General features: G+C 45.6%; 2 protein-coding genes across 2 annotated transcripts in view; one reads left to right on the forward strand and one right to left on the reverse strand.

Moving 5' to 3' along the window:
• Positions 1 to 12,587, forward strand: part of LYPD1 (LY6/PLAUR domain containing 1) — a gene marked incomplete at its 3' end in the record, with an annotated part of 41,654 nt that extends 29,067 nt beyond the window's left edge. The window contains exon 3 of the mRNA XM_084799561.1: positions 12,352 to 12,587. Within this exon, the coding sequence (XP_084655687.1) occupies positions 12,352 to 12,587 (236 nt within the window). The remainder of the gene's footprint in view (positions 1 to 12,351) is intronic.
• A 432-nt stretch (positions 12,588 to 13,019) lies between these two features.
• The window catches only part of GPR39 (G protein-coupled receptor 39), a gene marked incomplete at its 3' end in the record, with an annotated part of 195,535 nt that continues 180,772 nt past the window's right edge, over positions 13,020 to 27,782 (reverse strand). Inside the window, exon 2 of the mRNA XM_084799531.1 lies at positions 13,020 to 13,528. Coding sequence (XP_084655657.1) covers positions 13,020 to 13,528 — 509 coding nt within the window. The remainder of the gene's footprint in view (positions 13,529 to 27,782) is intronic.

Below are 27,782 nucleotides of genomic sequence, written 5' to 3' on the forward strand. Positions count from 1 at the left end.
TTTGTGCCAACTACTGCCTGTAGTGTGTGTGTATGTGTGTGTATGTGTGTTATATACGTGCATGTGTGCACACATGTGGCAGACAAAGGACAGATTTGCTATTGCTCCTAAGATACTGGCCACTATTTTTTGAGGCGTGGTCTTTCATTGGCCTGCAACTCAATAAGAAATCTAGCCTGGCTGGCTAGGGAGCTACCTTCCTGCCGCTAAGGATTATCCTGTCTCTACTTCCCCGATATTGAGACTACAGGCCTGTGCTGCCGTACTGGCCTTTCTTTATTTTAAACAAGGGGTTTGGGCATTGAACTCACGTCCTCAAACTTGCAAGGCAAGCCTTTTATGGACTAGGCTGTCTCTCTGTCTACCCAACCACTGGTAGAGCTGGAGTCACAGATTGTTATGAGCCACGTGAGTTCGATTCCCCGGCAAGAGGAATGAAGCACTCTTAACCACTGAGCTGTCTCTTAGGTCCTTTCTCTTCACCTCAACATTCTATCATTGAAGCATCACTTCTGGGAGCACTAATCTCCATAGTCTGAATCTCTGCACCCCAGGGATGAAGTGCCCTTGCTGTAGTGGAATGCACTCCCCAAGAAGCAACATCACCGTTTGGTTACTTTCTCCTTCACTCTATCGCCATGCCCCACCATGCACAGCTTAATATGTCACATTAATAGGAATGAGTTCCTTAGGGAGATCTGTTTGCAGCAATTGTAAATCCAGCATGGTTAGCCACCCAACTAAATCCAAGAGTCCCCAGGGGGGAAGACAGCCCCTCTCCAAATCCTTAAAGAGGATTAAAGTTTGAAATGTACTCCATCTTGATTGACTTAGTAATAGTGGGTGGTGTGCTCAACAAAGCTTCTGGTCTGCAAATCCAGCCTATGAGAAGCCACAGGACCCATCTCTGTGTCCCTGCAAGATGGAGCATAGGAGCAGCTCCGAAGTAGAGTCAGCTCAGCTGCGGTTGATAGATAGCTTCTAGTCTTCCTGCCTTCCAGCTCTGGCTCAGTCTGAAAATCTCTCACCAAGCATAGGGCTTCATAGCTCTGCCTGTATCAGCCATGGCCTGGAGGTCTGTCTCGGATGGAACCTCAGCAGCTGAGACCTCACAGACCTAGAAATGAAGTTCTAATAGCGCTTTACCAGAAAAGCACTCCCTGCACCCAGTTCAGACTATTCTCTGGCTCTCTGCCTTCCTTCCTCGCTTTGTTCACTCATTCATTCATTCATTCATTCATTCATTCATTCATATGTGTTTGTATGTGCTTGTATGTGTGTGCAGAAGCATGTGTATCTGTGTGTGAGTGTGTATGTCTGTGTATAAGTGTACATGTATGCAGGAGTGTGGCTCTGTGAGTGTATGTCTGTAAGTGTTTGTGTGTGTGTTTGTGTGTATAAGTGTGTGTGTGCAGAAGTATGTATGCGGGTGTGCTTGTTTACATGTATATGTGCATGCAGGAGTGTATGTGTTTCTGTGTGTGAGTGTTTATGTCTATGTGCAAGTGTGTGTGTGTGTGCAGGGTGTGTATGCAAGTGTGTGTGCATGTCAGTGTGTGTGTGCAAGGATGTTTATGCAAATGTGTTTGTGTATCCATGCAGGAGTGTGTGTGTGTGGCTGTGTGTGGCTGTGTATATCTGTGTTTAAATGTTTGTGTGTGCAAGTGTGTGTGCAAGTGTGATTGTGTGTGTGCAGAAGTGTGTGTCTGTATGTGAGTGAGTATATCTGTGTGTCTGTATCTATGTAGGACATGGCCAACTTCAGGAATCATTCTTCGGGTGCTATCTCCCCGGCTTTTTGAAGCTGGTCCTCCCATTGACCTGGAATTTGGTAAGTAGGCTAGACTGGACAGCAAGAGCCCCAGGGATCCTCATGTCTCTGTCTCCCAAGTACTAGGCTTACAGATGTGTGCCAGCCACCATGCCTGGTTTCTTAAAGTGGGTTCTGATGACAGAGCTCGGGTCTTCATATTTACACAGCAGGTGCTTTGCCTACTGAGCTATCCCCTCAGGCCCTGATGAATCCATTTGGCAAATACTTCTGAGGCAATGTGTGCTGGCTCTGCTCTGGTTACTGGGTCTTCCATTTTGTCAGTAGTTTGATGGTAAAACATGTATTACGAGGGAAACGTCTTGCAGCAGAGGGACAAGGAGCACCTTTCAGCCAGCTAGGTCTTCAGAAGTTGTTTGTCTCCTGGTCTTGCAAGTTACTTTCTTCTCCCCTAATTGACAATGGGTTGCCGGGCATCCTGGCCATCTGTACATGTAGAGAAGAGACCACCAAGGGCAGGCTGCAGCTCAGATGCCACTCACAATGCTGCTGAAGTCATGCCAAGCCATGCCGCCATCCATCAAACCTGATACTGATGCAGGGAAGCCCATCTGGGAGGCTGGGCTGTACGCTGGCTCCTGTGGTATGGACCAGGCTGCCTCTCAGCTAGCTGCCCTGTGTCACTACCGCATGCAGCAAGTCTCCGGCTGCAGAGAGAAGTGGCTTGTAGGGTTTGTATTGCTCAATTCTGTTCATTTGCAACTTACAGATGCAATCTATCAGTGAATATATTCCCTGTGTAAAGGACTCATGTATCATAAACAGTGCTGGAGAAATAGCTTGGTCAGTGTATCACTTGCAGTGTAAACGTGAGAAACCTTAAATCAGATCCTTAGTACACTGTAATCTCATCTCGGGGAAGGTGGAGTCAGGATGCGCCCTGGAGGGCACTGGCCAGCCAGTCTAGGCAGATTGATAAACAGCAGTCTCAGTAAGAAAGCTGGGCATAGTAACACATGCGTGTAATCCCAGCCGTGTAATCCTTGGGGAGGCAAAGGCAGGCAGGCCTCTGTGAGTTTGAGGCCAGCCTGGTGTTCAAAGCAAGTCCAAGGCAGCCAAGGCTATAGAGAGAAACCTTGTCTCAAAAAACAAAGAGAAAGAGAGAGAGAGAGAGAGAGAGAGAGAGAGAGAGAGAGAGAGGTGGGGTGGGGGGAATCCATATCTTAAAAAATAGTGATAATAGACACAAAACATGCACATGGACCTCTAGCATCTGCACACACATCCACACATATGCACACACATGCACACATATGCACACATATGCACACACATGCACATATAGAAACCATTAACATAACATAGAATAATCAAAAGTGCTAATGTGTTTCTTTCTGGACATCCTTATCTCACACACCAGTTAGCACACACATCCGTCTACAGACATGGTTGAAGCATGCATCATGTTGTTTTGTGTTTTCCCTGAGTAAACAGTGCACTGAGATATCATTCTATAACTTACTTTCCCCCTCCTTGCAAATAAATTGCTCCAGATCAGCAACGGGCACTGGGATTTCCTTTCAAAAGCTGTTTAACGTCCCGTAGTGTAAGTGTATCTTTTTCCTATTAAGCTTGTAAAGGTGCTTTTGTTTCCTAGGATAAATGATCAGTATAACTGGTGATGCTGTATGTTTTAAGTTATTATAGGTCTGGGGCTTTAGCGCAGTGACTGAGGGGGAGCATCGCATGCTCAAACCTATGGAGTCCACCTTTAGTAACACACACAAAATATGTACGTACAATGGCGATCCTTCCGGGGGCTGGAGACGTGAGTCAGTGGTTAAAAGTATATTCCCCTCTTGCAGAGAGAGAGCCCAAGTTAAATTCGCAGAAACCAGGTAAGGTGGGTCATAACTGCCTGAAACTCCAGATCTAAGGGATATGATGGTCTCTGAGGGTACCTGGACTCGTGTGCACCTACCCACACATACAAGCACATGCGCACACAATAAAATACACAGCGTTAAAAAACATGCAGATCCCTCGGCACTTACCCTGATTTATATTTCAATCAGACACCCATGAAAGAACTCTTCCTGATTTTATTCTCTGCCTCTCCCCCTCTGGGCTCAGACTTAAGCTTAAGGGGATTAGGTTAAAGGAACAAACAGCCATAGACCTCCTGTTTTGTGACCCTGAATTTTGGGCCTTTCTCTCCTTGAGAACATGTTTACTCCCAGGAACCTTCAGCAGACACAGCTAGAAAGAGCCTGGCCAGTAAAGCACCAAAAAAGAGAGGCCATTTGACTTTTGAAAAAATTTCTTATTAGGGGTGTCATTTTCAAAGGTCCTTTCAGGATGGTACTTCATTCTCCTGCTTTTTATTTAAAATAGTTTTTTTAAAAAGTCTTGTTTTTTAAACCACTGTGAGTATGCAGCATCTCTCCTCAGTGACAGACAATATTATCTCTTTGCTGTTTATTCCCCCAGAGAGACTTTAAGCTTGTAAAATGATATGTATCTATACATAAGCTTCAGTTTCCCCTGCTGTATGTAATCATGGTAGGCAGTATAGGAGAGTGGTCAGAAGTATGGTTTGTAAATCAAGATTCCCAGGTTCAAATCCCAGCTCTATCCTGTGTCACATGTGTGGTCAAGCAAGTGGTCCTAGGTCACATGAATAAACCAAGCTGAGCAAAGCATAGAGAGAAGGCCAGAAAGCAGCACCCCACTCTGGTCTCTGCCTCAGTTCCTGCCTCCCAGTTCCTGCCCTGAGCTCCTGCCTTGGCTTCCTTCAGTCATGGACGGTGATCTGGGTGCATAAGCCAAACAACCCCTTTCCTCCCCCCAAGCTGCTTTTGGTTAGTGTTTTTATCACAGCAATAAAAAACAAATGAGGACACGGAAGGAAGCAAAAGTTCCACCATTAAATATTAAAAAGGAGAAGAAAAAGCGAGGGAGCGAGCAAAGAAAGAATTGTCTGACTATATTTCATTTTATAACAAGATATAAAATGCCATTTCTGTTTTATAACAAGGTGTCTCAGCCACGTCCTCACTTCATAGCTGGAAGAAATCTCACTGTGTAGGGGAGACACAGGCTATTCACCAGCTCCCTGGTGGCAGACAGAGCAGTGGTCCACACTCACTACTAAGACCGCACCATGATGAGTAACCTTAAGTGTGCACAGTTTGCGTTTCCGCAGGCGTCAGAGAGGTTCATCAAAACGGAATCGCTGGGTCAAGGAGTGTGTGCATTTTCGGTGTTGATAGCTGCCACCACCTTGTATTCGTGGCATTGACACCTGTCTACCCTCTGACCCAGTGGTGTGAGGAGGACCACCACTCAGACAGCCCAGGAAATTGGTGCTATTGAGACTTAGGAACTTTGCCCAGGTGCTAAGCAGGACTTGCGCCTCCCTGAAGTTTTAATTTGCACATGTCTTTCTTTGTGGTTGGAAGGATGAGCATCCCAGCGCGTGTGCCCAGGCCTTCCTGTCTCATCTACGAACTGTTATCCACTATCTCCACTTGTTAGAAAGAGAACTTCTTATGTATTCCTTACCACCTACCAGGAGCAGTTTATACATTAAGAAAATGTATTCTTTGTAAGTGTGTGTGTGTGTGTGTGTGTGTGTGTGTGTGTGTGTGTGTGTGTACATGTGTAAATGCAGGTACATGTATGTCGATGTGTGGTAGCCAGAGGGTCATGTTGGGTGTGTTCCTCAATGCTTCTCTACCTTATGTTTGCTTGTTTTGTTTATCTCTCTCTTTTTTTTTTAAAGGCAGGGCCTCTCATTGAACATGGAGCTCACCGACTAGGCTACACTGGGTGGCTGTTGAGCTCCAGACATCGGCCTTTCCCCACTCAGCACCCTCGGTGCTGGGGTTACAAATGTGTTCTGCTGCAGCCCCTGGCTTTTTATGTGGGTGTGAGGAGCTAAGGCCAGGTCCTTGTCCTTGTATTGCAACCATGTTACCCACTTCCCTGGCCTCCTGACCTAGCCAATGGACAGGACATTCTCCACCGTTGAGAGGAGAGTGAGGTCTGACTTTCATACAAACTCTGGTGCCCCATTTCTGACCACTTCCCCTTGATGGGGAGACCTGGTGGCACTCAGAGAAAGGACAACAAGTCACCAAGAAGAGACTCAATACCCTATGAGCATATACAGGGGGAGGAGGTCCCCCTCAGTCACAGACATAGGGGAAGAGAGTAGGGGGAAAGTCAGAGGGAGGGAGGAATGGGAGGATACAAGTGATGGGCTAACAATTGAGATGTAATATGAGTACATTAATAAAATTAAATAAAATTAAAAAGAAAACAAAAAAGTACTAAACAACATAAACATTTTTTAATTTATTTTTTGAGTCTATATTTAATTACATTTCTCCCTTTCCTTTCCTCCCTTCATAACCTTCCATACATCCCTCCCTTCTCTCCTTCAAATTCATAGCCTTTGTCACTAATTGTTATTGAATGAATATGTGCATATGTATATACAAACATATACACATACACAAATACTCCTAACCCGTTCAGTCCCTATCATGCGAACTGTATGTATGCTTTCAGGACTGATGTTTGTCATTGGACAACCAATGGCTGTGCTCTCCTCTGGGGAAGACCATCTTCTCTGTCCTCTGCTTTTCCCGGTTGCCAATAGTTCTTTGTGTAGGGTTGGGCACCATGGGCTTTTTTTCTCCAGCTTGGTGTAGATGTCGTCCTTTTTTAGCTCATGTTTGGGCAATCATGTTGGTGAGAATTTATGAATGTAGCTTCTGATATTAACTAGGAGACACGGTCTCACAGCAAATTCTCTGACACTCTGGCTCTTACAATTGTTTTGCCTTGGGTGTGGGAGTGTTTTGTAGATATATCCATTGGGATGGGCTCCACAACTCTGCATTTTGATTGGTTGTGGTGTTATACAGTGATCTGTCTGTTGAAAAAGAAAGTTTCCTTAATAAGGGTTGAAGGCCACACTTACCTGTGGGTATAAGGACAAGTGTTCATGGATTGCTGTTAGAGGTTAAGCTGGTTTAGTAACTTAGTAGTTGGAGATTCTCCTCCAATAGCCATGACGTCACTAGCACTGAGTAGTTGGTTAGGTTTTCAGTACCAGTCATGGCCTTTCTCTTGTTGAATGGTTCTAAAGTCCAATCACCAAGGTATCTATGCTGCTATTGCATCCTTAGGGTTATAGTGCTATGCTGGTCACTGATGTGTTTTGTGGGTATCACAGCTGGGTAGAACTGTTGGTTGCCACCCTCCTTTGGAAGTTAACTTTTTTTAAAACATTTTTTAAGACACCCATACCATGTATGTTTAGGATTTTAAAAATATTTTAATTAAAATATTATTACATTTTTCCTTCCTGTTTTTTTTCTACATAACTCTTTTCACCTCCAACTGAGGTTCCCTCTCAGATTTATGGCCTCTTTTTCTTTGACTATTACACACACACACACACACACACACATACACACATCCTGCTGAGTCCATTTAGCATTGTGTGTGTGTGTGTGTGTGTGTGTGTGTGTGTGATTTCAAAGTTGATCATATATATGGTATTGGATAACCAATTAAGGGACTCATCTCTGAAGACTAATTCTCCTTCTCTTAGGAATCATTAGTGCCTAGGAGTCCTTTGTCTTTGTGTGGAGCCCTATGAGACTTCCCTTTTCCACATTAACCTGTCTGTTGGTGTCATCACTGTTCAGGTCTTCTTCAGGCAGCCATGTTGTTTCAGTATCACAGGAGGAGGCTCCCTGTCTTTTCTCAGAGATCCAATCTTGCTGTAGACTTTCTGGTCCTCTAGCTCTTAAAATCTTGCTGACATTTTCCTAGAGGAACAACTTGTGTTGAAGGTGGGTACCCCATGAACAATTGCTCTCTGTATGTTGGCCAGTCGTCGTTTTCTGAATAGTGTCTGTCTCCTGTGAGGAGAAGCTTATCTGATGAAGGATGAGAGCTACACTTAAAGGGGATTATATGAATGAGTACTGAGAATGCAGTCAGCAGTTGTGCTGCTCCAGTGAAGTGACAATCCTAGGTTGCCTCTAAGTTCCATGAGCTCACTAGCTAGTCCTAGGTAGTTGTTGGTTACTGCCAAATATGCATGCCACTATTCCACCTTTAGGAATATGTTGCCATGCTAACTGTTGTGGTCCAAAGACTTGGAAGCTTAGTAAGACTATTGGTTGCTTTTCTCCTTAGAAAGTTTGCATCAAGCCTTCTTCTACAACAGTGGTTCTCAACCTGGGGGTCGTGACCCCTTTGGGAACTGAACAACTCTTCCACAGGGGTTGCCTTTCACCATCTGCATGTCATATATTTACATTATATATAACATCAGCAAAATTACAGTCGTGAAGTAGCAACAAAAATAATTTTATGGTTGAGGGCACCCCAACATGAGCTTTGTTAAAACGTCGCAGCATTAGGAAGGTTGAGAAGCACTGTTCTACTACGAAAGCTAGTCTTTAGAGAAGAGACTTTCAGATTAACTCCAGCTGGAATATTCTGAGTCCCGAGTCTGAAATACCTAGTGTCTTCAGCAATAAGTACTCACCTTCAACCTCTCAGAGGCAACAAAGGGCAACAGTAACAGCATATATTGTTTTGGAAGCTTCTTGGATTCCCTTCACCAACAACTCAAAAGGGGATTCCCAATACCCCGTATGGAGGAGGGTTTTGTTAGATGGTCTATGGTTCTTGGGGGAATGGGGGATTGTCATCCCAAAAGGCATAACTTCAGTGTGTGTGTGTGTGTGTGTGTGTGTGTGTGTGTGTGTGTGTTTGATGTATGCACAGATCATTTACCAACTCAACTATGATGATCTTTTTTTTTTTCTTTTAAGTCACTGGATTGATAAATGACAGTATTTTTAAAATTCAAGATTGAGAATATTTTGTGTAAAAGTTAATTTTCTAAGGTAGAATGGATGGAAATTTTAGAGGATTCCTGGGAAGTGAAACAATGCCTCCTACACAGGAGCATCCATCCACATACTCTCCTTGTATTTCCAGAGCAGCTACGTTTCAGGACTGCTGACCGTGCTAGAAAATCAATCCTTACAAGCATGCAGTTACAGGAAAAAAAAAATAACATAAAATTGCATGTTTTAAAGAAAACTGAAAGTACTTCGTTGCCTCCCTTTGAGACTTTTGGGCAGTTTGAATCTTTTTACTATTTCCACACACCCAAATTGGCAAGTCTCCTGGAGGAGGAATGCAAACCTAAACCACGCTTGCCCAGACACCTGCAGGCAATTACTGGGTAAAGGTCCCTGGCTACTGGTGGGAGATGTTAAATCTCTCAGCTGCAAAAAGCAGCATGCAGACTTGAGGCCATCGCGGGGACCACTGCTATCACTGTATCTTGTCCATCCCAAATCAAAGCCATTTGTTGATATAAAAATGATCCCTCCCTCTCTCTCTCTCTCTCTCTCTCTCTCTCTCTCTCTCTCTCTCTCCCTCCCTCCCTCCTCTCTCTCTCTCTCTCTCTCTCTCTCTCTCTCTCTCTCATGCACACACACACACATACAGAGCTCATTGTCTGAGTCAGCACTCTTTCACACTCTTCCGTCTACGTGGTTAGGTGCATATGGAATTAGTTATTACGCTTACCGCTGGGACCAGACGCCTGACACAAAGCAATTGAAGGAAAGGGTTGTTTCGACTCACATGTAGGCATTGTCCGACCTTTTGGCATTGTGATATGACTTTGTCATCCACAGATGCTGGGCTGGGCCACTAGGCTGGTTACAGCCTAAGTTTAAGAAGGGTACTGTCTACCATGGGTGAACAGGCATGGAGATAGCATGAGCATAAATACCTGCACTCAGTAAGCAGCATGCAGAAAAGAAGTGGGGTCAGGCTACCAAACATCATGGCTGATTGCCAGTGATCCACGTCCCACAGCTTCCACCTTCTAAAGGCTCTGCAACCATCACAAACAGTGCCACTATGCAGAGACTAAATGTTCGAATACATGATACCATGAATAGCATTTCTCATTCAGACTACGGTAGTCATCATGGTATGTTGCATTGCAGAGGACAGGAGAGAATCTGGTGACAGGCCCTGGGAAAGTTACTATGTCTCAGTAACCATGCCCCAGCCTCTGGATCAGTACAACTGGGAAGGCCATGTAGCCCTTTCTCCTAGTCTTTTCAAGCCATGCTAAGTCAGTTTGCCATCACTGCAGCAAACTGCCCCAAACAATCAACGTAGGAGGAAGAAGGCCTGTTCCAGTTTGAAAGGGCTGTGTAGATCTCTCAGTCGGCAAAGTGTACATCATGCAGGAGTGTGGGCCTCAGTTTGATCCCCCAGAATGCATGCTTTAAGCAGATACATATATGGTGGGACATGCTTATAATTCCAGATCCTTCCAGTTCATTGGCCACTCAGTCCAGCCAATTTGGAGAGTTCAAGCCCAGTGAGAGACCCTGCCTTAAAAATCAACATGGGTGGTCCCCAAGGAACAATATCTGACGTTGCCTTCTGGCTTCCCCATGGGAGGGGGTGTTGGGAGCTTAATCTGTGGTCAGGGGCCTGTGGGGATGCAGCATATTATGACAGATGCATGTGAAGAAGTAGGGCCCCTCATCTTGCGTGCACACACACACACACACACACACACACACACACACACACACACACGAGAGAGAAAGAGAGAGAGAGAGAGAGAGAGAGAGAGAGAGAGAGAGAGAGAGAGGGAGGGAGAGAGTCCCTCTGTTCTCTTTAAGAGCATACATGTGTGTGACCTGAGCTCTCTGCCTTGCACCCACTTTCCATTAGTATCGTGCTAGGAACCAAGCTTTTTCCTACACGGGGCTTTCCAGGGCACACTATATCTAAATCTAGGAGTGGAGCTAAATGATTAAATGATTAAATGAGCTGGCACATGGTAGCCACCTATACAGCATCTGACATACAGGAAGGCCCCTATATACTTAGCTGTTTAGATGGTTGCTATTTTGAGTCAGGGTCTTATATGGTCCAGGTGGTGTCCAGCTCACAGTGTAGCTGAGGACGACTTGAACTCCTGAATCCCCATGCCTCAACCTCCCACGTGCTAGGGTTACTAGCATGCACCACTACAACTTAAGTTATGGAGCCTGGGGATGGACCCCAGGGCTTCGTGTCTGCTAGGCAAGTATTCTGTCAACTGATGTACATCTCTAGCCAATGTTATCGCTATCGTTATTATTGCTTAACTGTGGCGACTTCTCAGCTTTAAAAGAAAAAAATCACATAGTCATTAGGGATGCCCTACTTTAACAAAGGCCCCTCTGTGATTGGACCGGACACCTGCACTCCTTCAGATGAGTTCTGTGGGTTTTTTTTTTTCAGAGAGCTTCTTATATGTACATACAGGTGCATACGTGTGTTGTGTTCACATGTGTGTGGGAAGCCAGGGGGCAATAGCAGACGTCTTCCTCAACTATTTCCGCCTATTAGTCTTTGAGTTGGGGTCTCTCTCTGAACCCGGATTAAGTTAAGGCCAGCTTGACAGTAAGCTCCAGGGATCCTCGTGTTTTCACTTTCCCCAGTGCTGGGATTAGAGGCCTGTGTTACCAGACCCGACTTTTAAACCTTAACTCAGGTCCTCATGCTGGCATAGCGAGCGCTTTGCCCACTGAGCCATCTCCCAGCTCCTCGGGAAGCCTTCTGTCCCCCTAGTGCCTGTCATCAGGCACTCTATGATGACAACTTGTTCTGGGGGCCCTGGCAACAAGGTTGCCCTGAACACACTGTCAGTGCCTCTGCTTGCTCTTTAAACTTAGTGAACCCCTAAAATCAGGATCCCTACAGTAGAGACTGGGATTACTCCCTTAGGGATTTGCCCTTTGGATTTAATAAACTCTTGGTTTGGGAGCCATCTCTCTATGGCCACTTTTATGTAATAAAAAGATAATATCTGGATAGGAAGTATGTGGTCCTAGCATGAGATAGCTTGAACAATAACAAAGGAAAGAAAAACCTTGTTGTCTACTATAAAGCAGGAGCTGATTTTAAAAAAAAAATAGAGCCTGTTTCTGGGGACACATCTCAGTCACTACAATACTTGCAATGTAAATTTGGTCCCCAGAGCCATTATAAAAAAAAAAGCTGGGCAGGAGAGATGGTTATGAGTATGCAGAGGAATTGAGTTTATTTAGTTCCCAACTCATCTCCATAAGGCAGCTCACAACTTCCTGTGGCTCCAGTTGTTTTCTGGAGTCAGAGGACACTGCACGCACATATACACATACACTGCACACAATAACATGTACACATGCCTTGATTTTAATAACTCTTTATTTGTGAATATCAGCAAATAAAATCCCTCTTGGGACATTCATGATAGGTGCTCTGTGTTTGGTGACCTCCATGCCATCACCCAAAAGAACTCCTAGGCTCCGGTAAGTCTGAGAGTTCTTATCCCTTGAACCATCTCCTAGCTCAGGGGACAAGAACTCTTTTGTGGCAAGAGGTAAGGAAAAGCTACACTCTCAGATTTGGGTACAAAGAGGTGGCTGGACCACAGACCACACATGCTAACCCCACATCTCTCTGGGCCTGTGTTGCAGGGATCTTGTACCGGAAGTCATGTGCATCGTCAGCAGCCTGTCTCATCGCCTCAGCTGGGTACCAGTCCTTCTGTTCCCCTGGGAAACTGAACTCCGTATGCATCAGCTGCTGCAACACCCCTCTTTGCAACGGGCCGAGGCCCAAGAAAAGAGGCAGCTCGGCCTCGGCCATCAGGCCAGGGCTGCTCACTACTGCCCTGCTCTTCAACATAGCCCTCTGCCTGGCACACTGCTGAAGCTAAGGGAGATGTCAACCCCTGCTGCATCGTCTGTCTGGCCCTCCCTCTCTCACCTCCTTGAGTGTCCTTTTATTCTGGGTAGACAAGGGAGTCTTTTTCTTCCCTTTCGAGCAATGCAAGATGGCTGTGCGCAAATACTTTTGTAAGCTCTGAACCAATTCATTCTGAATTTCTGTGTGTAGGTGAGGAAAGAACGAGGAGCAGGAGGTCCAGACCTCCCCATCCAAATCTGTGTAACCACCATCAAGGGCAGCCTGGAAGAATCAGCCCTTAGAAGTCACTGAGATATGCATCTGCCCTTCCCAAAGCCTTGCGCTTCTGTTCTGTCCCTGATAGGAGTCGCAGTCTATTCGGGGACCGCCGCATGAAGGTAACTGCTTTTGTGGTAGGGAAGAGCCAGATTCTGCTCAAGGCTTCTGAACTTGACAGTCACACTTCTTGCTCCTGAAAACCATTTTCTGTGGCAGAATCAAGCGGTTTGGTCTGTGAGTCAGTCTGTGGTGACTCAGAACTCAAGGGTTGGGGCTCAGCCTCTCCCGGCTTTGCCTGAAAAGTGCTTAAGAAAACCTTGTTCGTTCTCCTGGAGGAAGAGTTGCTTCGCCTAGAGGCTAAGAAGATGAGGGGGCTTCTGGCTGAGCGAGCACTGTCCTTGGTGGAGCGGAAGCCGGCACGCTGGCGTTTCTCCTGGTTGGCGTGTTGTAGAGTCAGCCGGCAGCAGAGCACTTGCCAGAACACCTTCCGGAACTGCTGAGAGGACACGTTGTAGAGGAGAGGGTTGACCACAGAGCTGAGGTAGAAGAAGGTGTCCGAGAAGGGGAGGAGGATCATGTATGCCTTGAAGTACGACTTGGTCCAGTCATGTTTGGGTTTTGCTGCAGCCATGATCCGTCGAATCTGGTTTGGCATCCAGCACACGGCCAGTGTCACCACAATCAGTCCTGGGAAGGCAGAGCAGGAGAGAAAAAAGAGACAGGGGGAGAAAAACAGCATGAGAACCAAAATTAATAAATAAAAACCCATAAAATATTCAGCCCCTTGGTTCTGTTGCTTACTGGCCAGGAAACGGCACCAATTTTTCAGTGCTGTGCTTGACGGCTTCTTTTTGCCACTGGCAAAGGAGAATTTAATGCTGCTTCAAGCTCAGGGGACTTGGCTATGTTAAAGAGCGTTAAATGCTTTCGACAGTGTATTTATACCTGTGGATGCCTGTTAATTTTCAAAATGTTTTCATCATTGCGTGTGTATCCAGAAAATATCTTTACCTTGGCCATAAACTTGGTTTTGTCTTTTTGTTTCTAGATGGGTCCATAAGCTACAGCCATATTAGATGAATTGGTATTTGTTTTGTAAACAATGATTGTGGAGCTAAGAAGAGCCAGTGTGATACTTTTAGGTCCAATGGAACTCGTTTCCCTTCAGTTAAACAAGTCCATTTTGTGACATGATTTTGCATCCAATTTCAGGAGAAGAAAAATGGGGCACAGATTATTACAGAGAAGAGGTATCACTCAGCCTCGTCCCTGCTTGTGCATGAGGCTTTGACTGGCTATCTGGACACCCATTTGCTTATGTTCTGGCTTATATAATCGCGGCCAATGCTACAGTCTGACAAACTGAAATCACAAAACAAGTGTGTGTGTGCATGTGTGTGTAAAGTAGATTAAGTTATATATAATATAAGACATACACACACACACACACACACACACACACACACACACACACACAGAGTCCCAAAAGGTGTACACACCTCTAACCATGAGGCTGCTATCTATGCCGGAGCCTCCGCTTCTTTTCAAACACTTTTGGAAGCAATGTCCCTTCCACCTTTACATAGGAAAACAAATTTCTCCCGAACACCAAAATGTCTAAAACTCATTTTGTGTAGAGACAGGGGCACACCCTCTGCCTTTGCAGCAATGAGCTGCAGTGTGGATGGCCAGGAATGTCAGGCCCTGTGGAAGGTACTACACGGCCCACCCTCGTCCCTGAGGGGAGGCGGGCATTGTCTGTCCACCCCCTTCCCTGGGGGGGGGGGGGCGTGCATTGGCTTTCCAGACACTCACTTGCATGCTCCATGCTCCATGCTTGCATTCTCACTCACACGACTGCACCCACTTCTACAGACTGACAAACACCCCAAACCACAGGATGATGAGACTTGACTGACAAAACAAGAAAATAAGCCTGAGGAATCTTTAGGACTTTATTTTCTCTTTTCCCGAGAAGCTTGAGCACCCAGAACAAAAGTTTGCATGAGATGCTATCTTAAAGTAAGAATTTGATGAGACTGTAGAGATGGCTCAAGAGTTAAGACCGAAGCTCTGTTCCCAGCATGCACTTCAGGTGGCTCACAGGGGCTTGTCACTGCAGCTGCAGGGGCAGAGTGGGGAGATCTGATAGCTTCTGGCTGCCTCAGCACCTGCATTCCTATCCGCATCCCTCCCCACACATACATAATTAAACACAGACATTCGTATAATTTTGCTTTTTACAAGTACTTCTTCCCACTCTGAACCCAATTTTCTAGGAAAGTACAGGGAAGCAACAAATGGTGGTCACTGCTTCCTGCCTAGGGTAAATGGTAAACAGTTCATCGATCAATAACCCAGGGCAAACAGCCATGTCCATGAAGCCAGGGTTAGCCCGAGTAGCCTTTGACAGTACATAATTCAGGTGTCCCCAAAGACAGACCCTCTGAAGAGAGCAAAACCCATAAGTCAGTACGGAGGGCCTGGGAAACTCCAGCCCTTTGTGAGTTTTCACGGTTTCTGTATGTCAAACCTCAGCCAGGGCTTCGGAAATACAAACCAATCTCTTTGTTTCTTCCCTTTGAATTTGCTTTTCTGAGAACAGTCAGTAAATCTAAGACAGAAATAGGCAAAATAACATATTGATCTGATGAAAAGACAAAACAAACAAACAAACAAACAAATAAATAAATGAATGCTATCTCCCAAGGCAACAGCAGATTCAAAATCACCTTGTTACCACTGCTGGATAAAAAACCACGAAAATCGTCACTTTTCTGACTTAAAAATAAGAGCTGCACAGAGCCCTGGGACTTTGAGCACCACCGCGCTGGATTTGCTCTGAAGTTTCTACAGCTCTGAGCGACTAGTTCGGTATTGATTATGAAGGAAAACAGATGCCTACAAACATGGGGAAGGTACACGTTGTCACAAAGCTTCGCAGTTTGCTTTTGTTCCCCCGCCACTGAGTTTTTGCAGAACAAGCCCAACCATCATCCAAGAATGCATTTGTTGGAATACGGCAATGGAGGGCACAGCTTTGTGTGTGTGCCATGCGGCACTGTGGGAGGCTGCTCTTTGAGAATCTGGAAAGGTTTCCTGGATGCTCCCTGTACCTCCCATAGGCTGAGCATGGCAAGGCTTTGAGAGCCAACCAGCAAAGGTGGTGAGAGAAGGCTGGCTGGGGATGAGGAGGGATGTTGGGGAGGAGGGGAGACACATTAGGACAGAGTGGGTAGACTATGAGGAGAGATGTTGAGGAGGAGGGGGGAAGCATTAGGGTGCAGGGGGCAGATTTGGGGGAGAAGGGGGAGGATTTGAGGGAAGAGAAGAAAGATCGTCAATTTCCTTTAGTGTCCCATTGCATCGCACTCGCCTCATCTCCTGCTTCTAGAACCTTCCGTTAGCTAGCTGCATGCACTCGCTCAGCCTCAGCCATCCTGCACTGATCATCCCATCGAAAGAAGGCAATTCTGGGTTTAAAAAGGGAAGAAAAAGGAAAGAATAAGAGAAGAAGGAGGAAGAGCTGAAGAGGGGGAAGAAACTCAGGGCCCAGGTAGAAGAAAAGGGGCGTGGGGCGGACTGTGATCCGGGGCTTGCTTTGTCCTTTCAGCAAGCATGAGATCCTGGCTGTGAAATTGAAAAGAGACAGCAAGTGGGAGACAAGGACGGGTCCTTTTGAGTGAGTAGCAGCAAATGGGAGAGACGATCAGGATCCCCAGATGATAAGGAGCCAATAAGGAAGCGAAACTTTCTAGCTGTACAAGTGCGTAGTTAGGAGAGTGAGTGGAAGACAGACAGAGTCTGAATAGAAATGGACGGTTCTAACCAGTCCACACAAGCAGGTCTAGAGACAGAAGCAGGGAGAGCAAACTGTTGGGGAGCTAGCCTCCTCTACTCCAGTGTCTGTGCTGAGCACTTTCTTCCCCCGTAGGTCTCTCAGTCTCCCGACAACCCACAGAGGCCAAAGCAATTAGTATTTCACTTAACAAATGAGAAACCTGCCTGTCTCCAAAACCTGTGGTACAGGCTCCTTTTTCCTCGCAAGATGCAATTCTGTCAACTTCTCCGATTTTCAGCTTGATAAAGAAACACAAGCAAGATGGCTACAGAGATGGCTCAGTTAGTTGTTAAGGTGCTTGCCTCACAAGAGTTCAGCTCTCTGGTACCCACATGAGCACTGGATGGACATGATGAGCTCACCTGCAATGCCAGGCTTGGAATGCAGATACTAGGGATTCCCAGAGCAGGATGGCTATTAAGACTAGCCAGATCGGTGAGCTCTGGTTTTGACTGAGAGACCCTGTCTCAGTAAGTCAAGTGGAAGAGTTAACAAGAACGTTGCTTGACATCAAATTTGGACCTCCACATGCGAACACACCTGTCCTCACACAGGTGCCAACAGACTAATGCAAACATGCATGCACATATATGCACATAACACACAGTCATTAACCACAACACATATATAATGTGACCCTATCCACCGAAATAACAGAAGCCATATATTTAACCTAAACTTTTTCAATGACATTAAATACAAAAAAAAAAGAAAGATGATGATAATCAGTGACAATTTTTATAATGCTACCTAGCTCCACACACGTATAGCTGGATTTCTTATGCAAGTGAAATAGAGAGTCATTGTGAAAATTGTTGGTGAGGTCTTTTTTATTCTCCCCTCCCCCTCCGCCATACTAAATCCCCAACTCTGCCTGTCGTAGATACATGCACAGTGGCTCCCAGGGAACCGCCCAAGTAGCCTGCAATTGCAACACTACCAAGGAGTGCTGAGTTCCCGCTGGGTGTCTGACTGTGTATCCCTGACTACAATGTGGCCTGTTTGGCCAGCCTCTCCCTAGAAACCCCCTGTTAAAGTGACGGTCAAATTGCTCCAAGTCTACATTGTTCTGCAAGTACAGAAATGTCCTCTGCAGGTCTCATCCTAAGCTCCGTCCTCTCCGCATCACAGGGACCACGCCGGCTGCCTGGCACGGCTTTTGACATATTCTTCCCTCATCTCAACTGGAGGTGAGAAAAATGGCTGGTTCAAAAGATAATTTTGTTATAAGAAAATGGAGTGTTGGTGCCACCAATGGCAGTCTGAGGCGTGTGGCCAGGGGCAGTGTGAGAGCGGAGTTAGCCTTTCTAGAACAAGAAGCCAACCAGGCCCTTTGTGCAGAATTTGTCACTTTATAATGACAGGTAATCGCTTGTTACACTTGGAAAAAAAAAAGATATTCGTCCTTTCCCACGATACACTGTTGAGAATAAATGCGACGCCATGTCCGGAGGTAACCTTCTACTCTGGCTGCTTGAGAACCTTTCAACACCAGTCCCAGCTCCTCTATAGCTAACACAATGCTTTAAAGTCTTATTCCTGGCTTAATGGAGTGCATTAAAGATTTGACTAAATTTATGTTTGGCTGCAATCAATTTAGACTTGTGTATTACATTGGGGGGGGGAATCTATAATGCTTTGGTCTGTGTGGAGCAGGGTGGAGCCCACACTGAAACAGTGCGAGTGTGGACTTGAAGGAAGATTGGCAGACTGAACCCTCTCACATAAGAGCAGGTAAATGGTCTTAACTGGATTATTGATAGGTTGGTATCATACCCCAGACAGCACTGCACTCTGCGCTGTGAAATGCCTTTATATCATATCTGCTTCTCCGCACAAAGCCTTTCTAGTTCTGCTCCTCCATCACCGCAATGAAGTGACAAGAGCCATTAGATGAGGACTCACATGCATCCTTGGCAAAGAAATGTTTAGAAAACAGACGCAGGGCTGGAGAAAATGGCGCTGTGCCTAAGGTGCTTGGTGCACAAGTGTGGGGACCCGAGTTCTCGCCCCAGAACCCACATAAAGCTAGAAGCCATAATGTGTGCCTGTTCTCCCAGCACTCCTACAACAAGACAGGAGGTGGAGACAGGTGAATTCCTAGAAATTCCTGGGCCAGGTAGCCTGGTTTATGTAGCAGCAAACAAGAGACCTCATCTAAAAAAACAAACAACAACAAAAAAAACAAGGTGGAATGCATGGACCAAGACATCTAAGGTTGTCCTCTGACTTCCACAGGCAGTGTGTTTCCTGACATGTGCACAAACGCAACGGCATACATAAACACTGTCTTAGTATTTCTGTATTTCTGTGATAAACATGACCAAAAGCAACTGGGAAGGAAAAGAGGTTACTTCATGTTACAGATTAGAGTCTATCAGCAAAGCAAGCTGAAGCAAGAACTTAAAGCAGAAACCATGAACGAATGCTGTTCCACTATCTTTCTTATATAAATCAGGCCCTGTTAATCCCAAAGATGGGAGGAGAAAGATTACTGACCCAAATCATTACGGCCAAATTAATTAACAAGCAATTAATTAAATCAAGCTTTATTATTTGTGTGCACAGACTGTCTTCCCTCCCACCCCCAAAAAGGCAGGGTTCAAAAGGTCAGCGTTGGATGTGAGAAAAACAAGGGTTTTATAGCTCAGGGGTAGGGGGATTTGGTAGACAAAAATAGGTGGGGTTACAGGAGCAGAGCATAAACATGAAAGTTAGTCATAATGACCTCATGAAACAAAGATGTGACTGCAAGGTGGTCATAACAAGGTAGTCATAACAACCTTTTGAGACAAACGTAGAATTGCATAATGGTTATTACAACTTTTTGAAGCAAAGCCATGACGGCCATGTCCTGGAACAGGCAGTGCAGAACCAGTTGCAGTTAAGATTACAGGAGGGGCCTAGCCCAATGCTTGAGAAACAGAGATTTAGTCATAAGCAGGATTGAACCTAGTTTGTATTTACTATAAGAGGGCTTTCACACCCAAGATCAGGATGGACTAGTCCATCAGCACACCTGTCTTGGCATGGTACCACCCACAGTGGGCTTGGCCCCTCTATGTCAGTTAGCTGTCAGTAAAGTGTTCCATAGGTTCCATACCAACAGGCCAGCTGACGGAGGCAAGTCTTCAGTTAAGGGTCTCTTTTCCCAGGTGTCTCTAAGTTTGTGTCAAATTGACAGCTATATCTATGAGAAACACACACACACTAAAGAAACTCTCTTCCTAAAAACATAAGTAATGCAGGTGCTCAGCTCCATACCCGAGGTGTGGTAGCATGCATTTGTAATCCCAGCATTGAGGAGAGGGTGACATTTCCACAGCATTGGAGACAGCTGGCTTGGTTAAGTTTTCACAAATCCATTTGATTCTGCAGCCCTGGATATTGGTGATATTGACTTATCTACATTCATGCTCTCCTTTCTCCCTTCTGACCTTTAAGGTAAAGGTCATCTTTGAGTATATTCCTGTGGTCTCAGAAAAGAGAGGTGAGGCTCCAATCACAAATGAGGAAATTTAATACAAGTGGTTTGCCCAGGATCTCAAAGACCCAGAGCACAGGACTCCCTGTCTCCCGCTCATAGCATTGAGACTGTCCTACCTTTGACTGCCAATGGAGGCTCTGTGTTACTAGACAGAGTACAGATTTTAGGCTCAAGTGTTGACCTGCCAGCATGGGATGTAGTGAAAGAGACATCTACATGATTGATTGTATCCCATGTTAAAACTCAATCTCCCTCAAACAGGCATTATTCCCACCCAGAGGACCATGAAACCCTAGCTTGAGACAACCAAGAGTGTTCAGGACACTATGTGACTTTAGAACATGAGGTGACCTGGTCCACAAGGGCTATCCATCTGAACATGCAACCATCTGTCATCTATTGCCTACCCATCCATCTATCGTTGACTCACTCATCACCTATCATTTACCTGTGTAGACATGTATATTATCTCTCACCTGTTATCTAGCATTTATCTATCAATCTGTTTGTCTGCCCATCCATTTTTCTATCATTGACCTACCATCTATCTATCTACCTATCTATCAAGCATCTTTCCATCTCTTCTTTCTCATTTATCATTCATCTGTCTATCCACTCACTCATCCATCATTTACTACCTATGTTTTCATCTGTCCACCCAATCTTCCATTCATCTATTATCTGTCTGTCATCTTGCTGGCTGCCTAGCTATTATTGATTCCTCACTTATGTGTCTGCCCATTTTTCTGTCTATCTATCATACATTAGCACTTATAGAAATATTGATATTAAGCCAGGCTTGGTAGCTTCATTTGTAAATCAGTACTCAGGGAGTGGAGAGACGTGAATCTCTGTAGCTTTTTGGCCAGCTAGCTTTTAAAAAAAAAGGCTTGAGGAATAATACCCAACAGTGTCTTCTGGTCTCCATATGCGTGTACACATGAACTTGCATTCAGACAAACATCCACAAACACAGAGAAAAGTGTTATCTATTAATATTGGCTGAGTAGAAAAGATCTGTAAACTTTGTCTATCCCCTAGATAGTACACATGATTTCCACAAATCCCAAAGAGTTCCTTTTCCCCCTGTGTCAGAGGCCCACTTTGTTGATGTGTGAGAACCTTCTGGTACAGTGAGCATCCTGAGGGTGATGAGATTTCTGCACTTGCTATGGATGTTCTGCCCCTTTCCTTATCATTTCTACTTTCTAATTCTAACTCTGGTTGCACTGCACAAGAACTAAACATTTCTTTGTTTCCTGCTTGTTTGTTTGTTTCACAGTTTATATTCCCTGGAGTGTCATTATTCATGTGGCAGACATCTCTTGTATGCAGTGGTCTATTATGGATACTCTCTGAGAATAACAAGGTGACCTCAACTTAGTTTGCTCAGAACCATGAGAAAGATCAAAGCAAAGTGTTAAGGCAGCAAAAGCAGGGTACTAAGCAACTTTCCCACAAGCAGGAACAACCAGATCTTTTTTTTGTTGTTGTTGTTGTTGAAAGAATAGAAATTTCAACTTGACACAGCCTAGAGTCATCTGAGAAGGAAGTCTCAACTGAGACACAAACTATGAAATTGGCCTCTGAGGAACTGTTTTGATTATCAATTGATAAAGCAGCACCCAGTCCACTGTGGGAGGCACTATTCCCTTGTTAGGTGGTTCTGAGGTGTATCAGAAAGCTAGCTAAGCATAAGCCTGTGAGTAAATCAACAGTGCTTCTCATGCTTCTGCCTTAAGGTTCCTTCTTAAGTCCCTCTCCTTAAGTCTCCCTCACTCAATAAAGCACTGCAAACCGGAATTATAAGCCAAATAAACATTTTCTTCCTCCAAGCTGCTTTTATCACAGCAACAGAAAAGAAACTAGCACAGAGGAGCTATGGAGATAACCCAATCAGAAAAGTGCTTATTGTGTAAACATGAAGACCTGAGGACTAATATAAAAAGCCAAATGTCCTGGCACATAGCATAGGGCAGTGGGGGAGGGGTGGGATATGGAAGGGAGACAGTGGCTCACTGGCCTGTCAGCCTAGCTAATCAGTGTGCTCCAGTGAGAGACTCTGCCTCAAAAAGTAAAAGAGCAGCAGAGGGAAACACCAACACAGACCCCTGGCTTCTCCATGAATGCACACGTGCACACACGTGCGAATACACACACAAAGGAGAGTAAGAGCTAGCCTCGAAGAGAACCTAAGCCAAGCAAGACTCAGTGTTGCTGACAATTGGGGAATGAAATGGCAGCTTACCTTCTGCACCCCACAAGGCTCAGCAGGGCTGCACAAAGAGGTGGGTGAGGCAATAGGAACCCCCCACCCCCGACAAGGCTGGAGTACACTCTGCCAGGCTTTGTGGACTATAAATTAACTTGCATATAGTAGGGCGAAGGAACATCTGCTATCAACTGACATTTAAATAGCAATTGCCAATGGAAAGTAAGCATATGGTTAGTTGAATGAAGAGCCAGAGAGAGACAAATAACGCCCCATAAAAGGTTTTTAGCGCTTTTCCAATTTATACTCTAGTGTTTGCCAATCTGCTTCCGCGTGCTATCGGAGACGTCGATTTCACTCCCTGACCTTGCCTGACCCAAGAAGCCCACCATGGCTCACCCCCCAACTTCTGAGACAACGATTTGCACCTGAGGATAAGAACAACAGTGTCAGCACATGGAACTTTTTTTTTAAATGCAGATTCTTAAGGCTGGGGAGATGGCTCAGTTGGTAAAAGTGAACATTTGGGCTCAATCCCTAGCGCCCGTGGTGCACAAATCTCAGGATGGCCGACTGCACCTGTGATTATGGTGCTGAAGAGGTCAGGCGGCCTAGCCTAAGTGTTGAGCTCTAGGCCAATACTGAGAAATAAAATGGGCACCTTCCTGAGGAAAGCCATCTGAGGTTATCCTCGGAGCAATACACACATCTCTGGACACTTATGGGATCCTGGGGTCTGACCTAGTCTTGCTAAATCAGGCTTTGGAGATGTGTGGCCTCAATAATCTGGAATTCACAAATCTTTGGGAACTTGCATTGCTCACTCTAGTTGGGGAACATTAACAACAACAACAACAACAACAACACACACACACACACACACACACACACACACAAAGTAAAATAGGGCATCAGTGGGCTCTGTCACTCTTTCCTACTTGCCTTTAAGGTACTTCATTTTAATGAACGTCTGCAGTGTGAGCCCACAGTAACAAAAACAGCCTCCCTCCCATTTATCTCCTTGACAACCACCTGCCCATCTTTGATCCTGTCTTTCATCATCCTTCTGCCCTGCATTCTCTCTCTGCCTCCACTTCCCAATTCTCTTCCTTTCCGACCTCCATTTCTCCTCTTTCTTCCCGTGGTTCTCCAATATGTAAGGCAATAAAATCTCTCTTTTCTCTTCTATCTGATCCCTTCCCCAACTTTTCCAAGTCTGAAACATGCAACTTAAACAGCACACACATTATTTTCTGAACTGGCCTTTGTGGAGGACACTGGGTCAGTGACTCCAAGGTCCTATGGTCTAAAGAACTGTGGCTACAAAAATGGTGTTCACCACTCATTTGCCAAAGGAAAGGAGAGAAACATAAACTACAATGGGCCATGAATAATGATGCTCACTCCACAGAGCAAGCTGCACATCCTATATCAATAGGATATAGTCAGCCATGAACTCAAGGCACCCATGCTGTACAGCCAGCTCCATGTTCTGTGGTGTTCGCTAACCCTGTGCAGCTTGCATATAGCTCCTGTAGTGATTCCCTAAGCTTGGTGACCTTTGTTTAAAGAAATTGGTCTTATTGCCCTGTTTCTTATTGAGAAATGTTCTTGAGGAGGAGATGAAGATACTCCTAGGGTTTGTTTTTGGAGAAGAGCACAGACCATGGCTTCAAAATGATACAAACGTTACAGATGGCTGCTTCCACCCATGAAGACAGATGGTTGGATGTCCTATCCTTGTCCTGGGAATTTGATGGCATCCAGGAAAAAAGCTCTCTCTCCAAGATGGTCTATCTACCATGTGGAGGCCAAAGACACCCCAGAATGGGGCACAGGTTCTAAATGGCCTGTAGTTTGCTAAGCAGTCTATCTATCTCATTCTGTGCTATAGGCTGAAGTGCAAGATGAAAACTATAAATCTCTAGAGTAGCAAATATACATTTCGAAAATGAGGCCTCTTGTCTGAGAGTTGAACACCCACTTGACCTTAAAGTCAATGGCTTTCTGGGTCAGCACTGTGGTTCACTGCCTGGGTTCCTTCACGATGCGTGATAAATGAACAACTGAAACACAGTGGACAAATATTTTCTATCTACATCCTAACCATATATAGATTTCTATAACAACAGACTGATCTGAAGGCACGGATAGCAAAGTCCTCCACCGCAGAGTGGCTGCAAAAGCCCACAGTGATTTCTCAGCATGAAAACCCAACAATTTCTTCACCAGTCACACATAGTACAGGAGTGGGTGGAGGGAACCAGGGCGTGATGCCCTGCAAGCCTGCTAGGGGAACTGTGTACCACTTCCAGAGAAGCTCACAGCTGGTGCTTCCACCAGAACAAATCTGCTCTTACCACCTGGGCAGGGGCAAGCCACACTAATAGTGATTAATGGCTAAAAGCTTGCAGTTATTTTTCCCCCTTTTCAATTTTTTGTGTATGAGCGTGGGTGCACACACACACATGTAAAGGCTGGAGTTTGATATTGAGTATCTTTCTCAATTACTTTTAACCTTGGCTTTCAGACTGACTCTGACCTCACTCATAACTGGCTAAACTGGCTGGCTGCCGAGCCCCTGTCTCTTCCTCCCCATTGCTAGGATTACAGGTGCATCAACCAAGGTTGGCTTTTTCACATGGGTTCTGTGAGACAAAACTCAGGTCCTCCTACTTGCAATGGTAGGCATTTATCTGAGTAAGCCCAGCCCTGAAGTATAGCACTTTCTCAAAGAATGCAGCTGCCTATAAATAGAAAGGAATTAAAGTCACAAAAGGCTGGCACTGAGAAGACTTCAAAGATTGGCATATTGGTAAAACAGAATCCCAGGGGCAGTGAAATGAGGTACCCATTTTGTGCAGCTCTGGAGTCTAGGCTTCCCAACGTGTGGCACCTGGCCTCCAGGCAAGCTCCCTAAGCAGCCAATGCTGGACAATCAGTAAGGGAGTTTAGGGATGTGGACCAAGACCAAGATGACAGAACACTGCTCCTGCCCTCCATCCCTTCCTAAGACTCCTGCATGGGTGTCAGAGCCCTGGAGAATCAGAGCTAGGATACTGTGAATGAGAGAGAGCAACAGCTAACCAAGCTGCCTTTATCAGACCAGGGACTGGGGTGGGGCAGCATCAGAGAGGATGGTTGCACCAAGGCCTTTCTCCTGGAGGGGATGGTGGGTGGGTAGAGGAGGTCTCTATGTTACTACACTGGCCCAAAAGAGAGAATTGGGTTCTGGGGGGCTTGGTGTTAGGAAATATGGGTGATTGGTTTTATATAAACAGTAAACTTGACTCTGATACCACATCTTACTACTACTGTAAAATTAGTACCAAAGATGACAGGCAGGATATGTTTTCTGTCCTTCCAGGTCTAAATGTGGAGTGTGTGACACAGATCCGGCAGCCACAGCAAAATGCTACTGACTGATGAGTTAAGTAGGCACATGCTTCTCACAGCTCAGAAGGCAGCTTGAGGCTTAAGTCTCCTCTTGCTGCTAGTTGCTCTTGTGTTTCTACACTAAAACTCATTTCTTTCCCCCCACCCCTGCTTCTTGCCAAGATAGCCCCATGGGGTACATAGTATAACAAAGGTCAGTGGATGAAACAGGATACTGAATACCACATCCCCAAATGAGACCTGCTAAAGGGCATTCATTTGTCTCAGAATTAATAGGTCCCAGTCCATCAAAGACACCACAATGCTTACCAGAGAGGCTGGAGGCCAAGGTGTGGAGTGGAGAGTTTATGAGTTACCCAGAGGGGTAGAGAAATGGTTAGGAAGGCCTCCAAAGGGTAGCTGGTACGCGGAGAGGGCCACCCTGTCTATCCTCTATGCTGGATGGCCTCGGGGGAAGGAAAACTGATCCCTGCCACTTTACCTGATCCTTTACAGCCCTATACAAGGGAAGGGGAGAGATGTAATGCCTGGATCTGAAATCTCAGCCCCTCTACTTACTAGCCATGTGACCAGGGGCGTGTGCTGTTTACATAAAGTTGGTAAAAAGAGCACTATCCATTTCATTATCATTAGGAAAGCCCAAGGACATGTGTGCACATCAAGCACTGAATACAGCAGTCGTTGGTGAATGTCATCCGTGCACCATACTTATTACACAGTCCAGTTAACTGCCCCACGACAGAAGTGGCTCCACTGAACACCACACATGTACTGCAGACCCTACTTTTAAATACTTCTAATGAACTCACACTTACACATTTACTTATTTGTATGTATGTGTTCATGTGTGCAGGTTCATGTGTACAGTGACCACTTGTATGTGGGAGCCTAGAGGACACTTCAGGGGCTTGTTTGGGATAGGAAACCTGTCAGGTAGGCTAGGGTGGCCAGCCAGTGAACTGCAAGGATCCTCCTGTCCCCACCTCTTCAGTGCTGGGGTTACAGGACATACCATCACACCCAGCTATTGGACATAGGTTCTGGAGCTTGTGTGTGTAAGCACTTTAGTAGATAAGCCTTCTCCTTAATCCTACACTAGTTCCCTTAAACCTTAGCGAAAGCCCCCCAAGATTCCCCACCATGTACTCTTAGTGTCAACACACAGTTAAGAAAGTTAGGGTATGCATGTATTAAATGTCCTACCAACTTCACGCAGCTGGCAAACAATAATGCCAAGGGCTTGACCCCCAACCACCCAGTCCAAAATCTTTGCACTTAAGCCCAGTGCCATCACCTGACCCTCCTCAGCCTGGAAGGATGGCCAGGGGATCTAAGATGAGACGTTCCCTGAGTCTCTGTTGCAAATTAAGATAATTCAATCACCAAACGGCTACAAGTTCAGAAACGAATCTCTTCTTGTGGATGCCACGGTGAAGAACAAAGAAATGCGGCTGTCAAGAAATAAAGATCCCTCTGACACACTCGTGACAAGGAAGCATATTATCATAACAGCAGCTACAAGCAAACTTTCTGTGACTTGGAAAGAAGCTTGATGGAATTCAAAGAATGCACGTAGCTTTGAGTAGCAGCTCAGCAGGCAGCCTAAGAGCACTGCAGAGCATGTGCTTTTGAGGGCATCTACTTTATGACAAGCAAGAGCTCCCCTGACCCACCACTGCCCCCAACCCCCCCCCCCACTGCCCTGCAGAGAGTGGTTCCCAGGGAAAGGGTCTCTCCTATGAAAATTTATTTAAATTCTGTGTGGAAGGTCCTTTCTGGACCATCCTGGGCTGCCTGGGCCCCTCCCACTAAGCACAATCTAAAATTCAGCCTGAAAGTACATTTGAAAATGAGTTCAGCTCCCCATTATCCGTCCATCTCATGTAAGTGAGCAGTGAAATTCTAGCAAAAACTTTAATCAGATGGTGGAGGAGATGCACACAGGCCTCCTGCGGCCTCTGCTTCACAGCCTAAGGTTCCTGCTGGAATCTGTAAGACTCCAAGG

Source organism: Acomys minous (genome assembly GCF_964271855.1).
Source record: "Acomys minous genome assembly, chromosome: 1".
Taxonomy (NCBI): Eukaryota; Metazoa; Chordata; class Mammalia; order Rodentia; family Muridae; genus Acomys; species Acomys minous.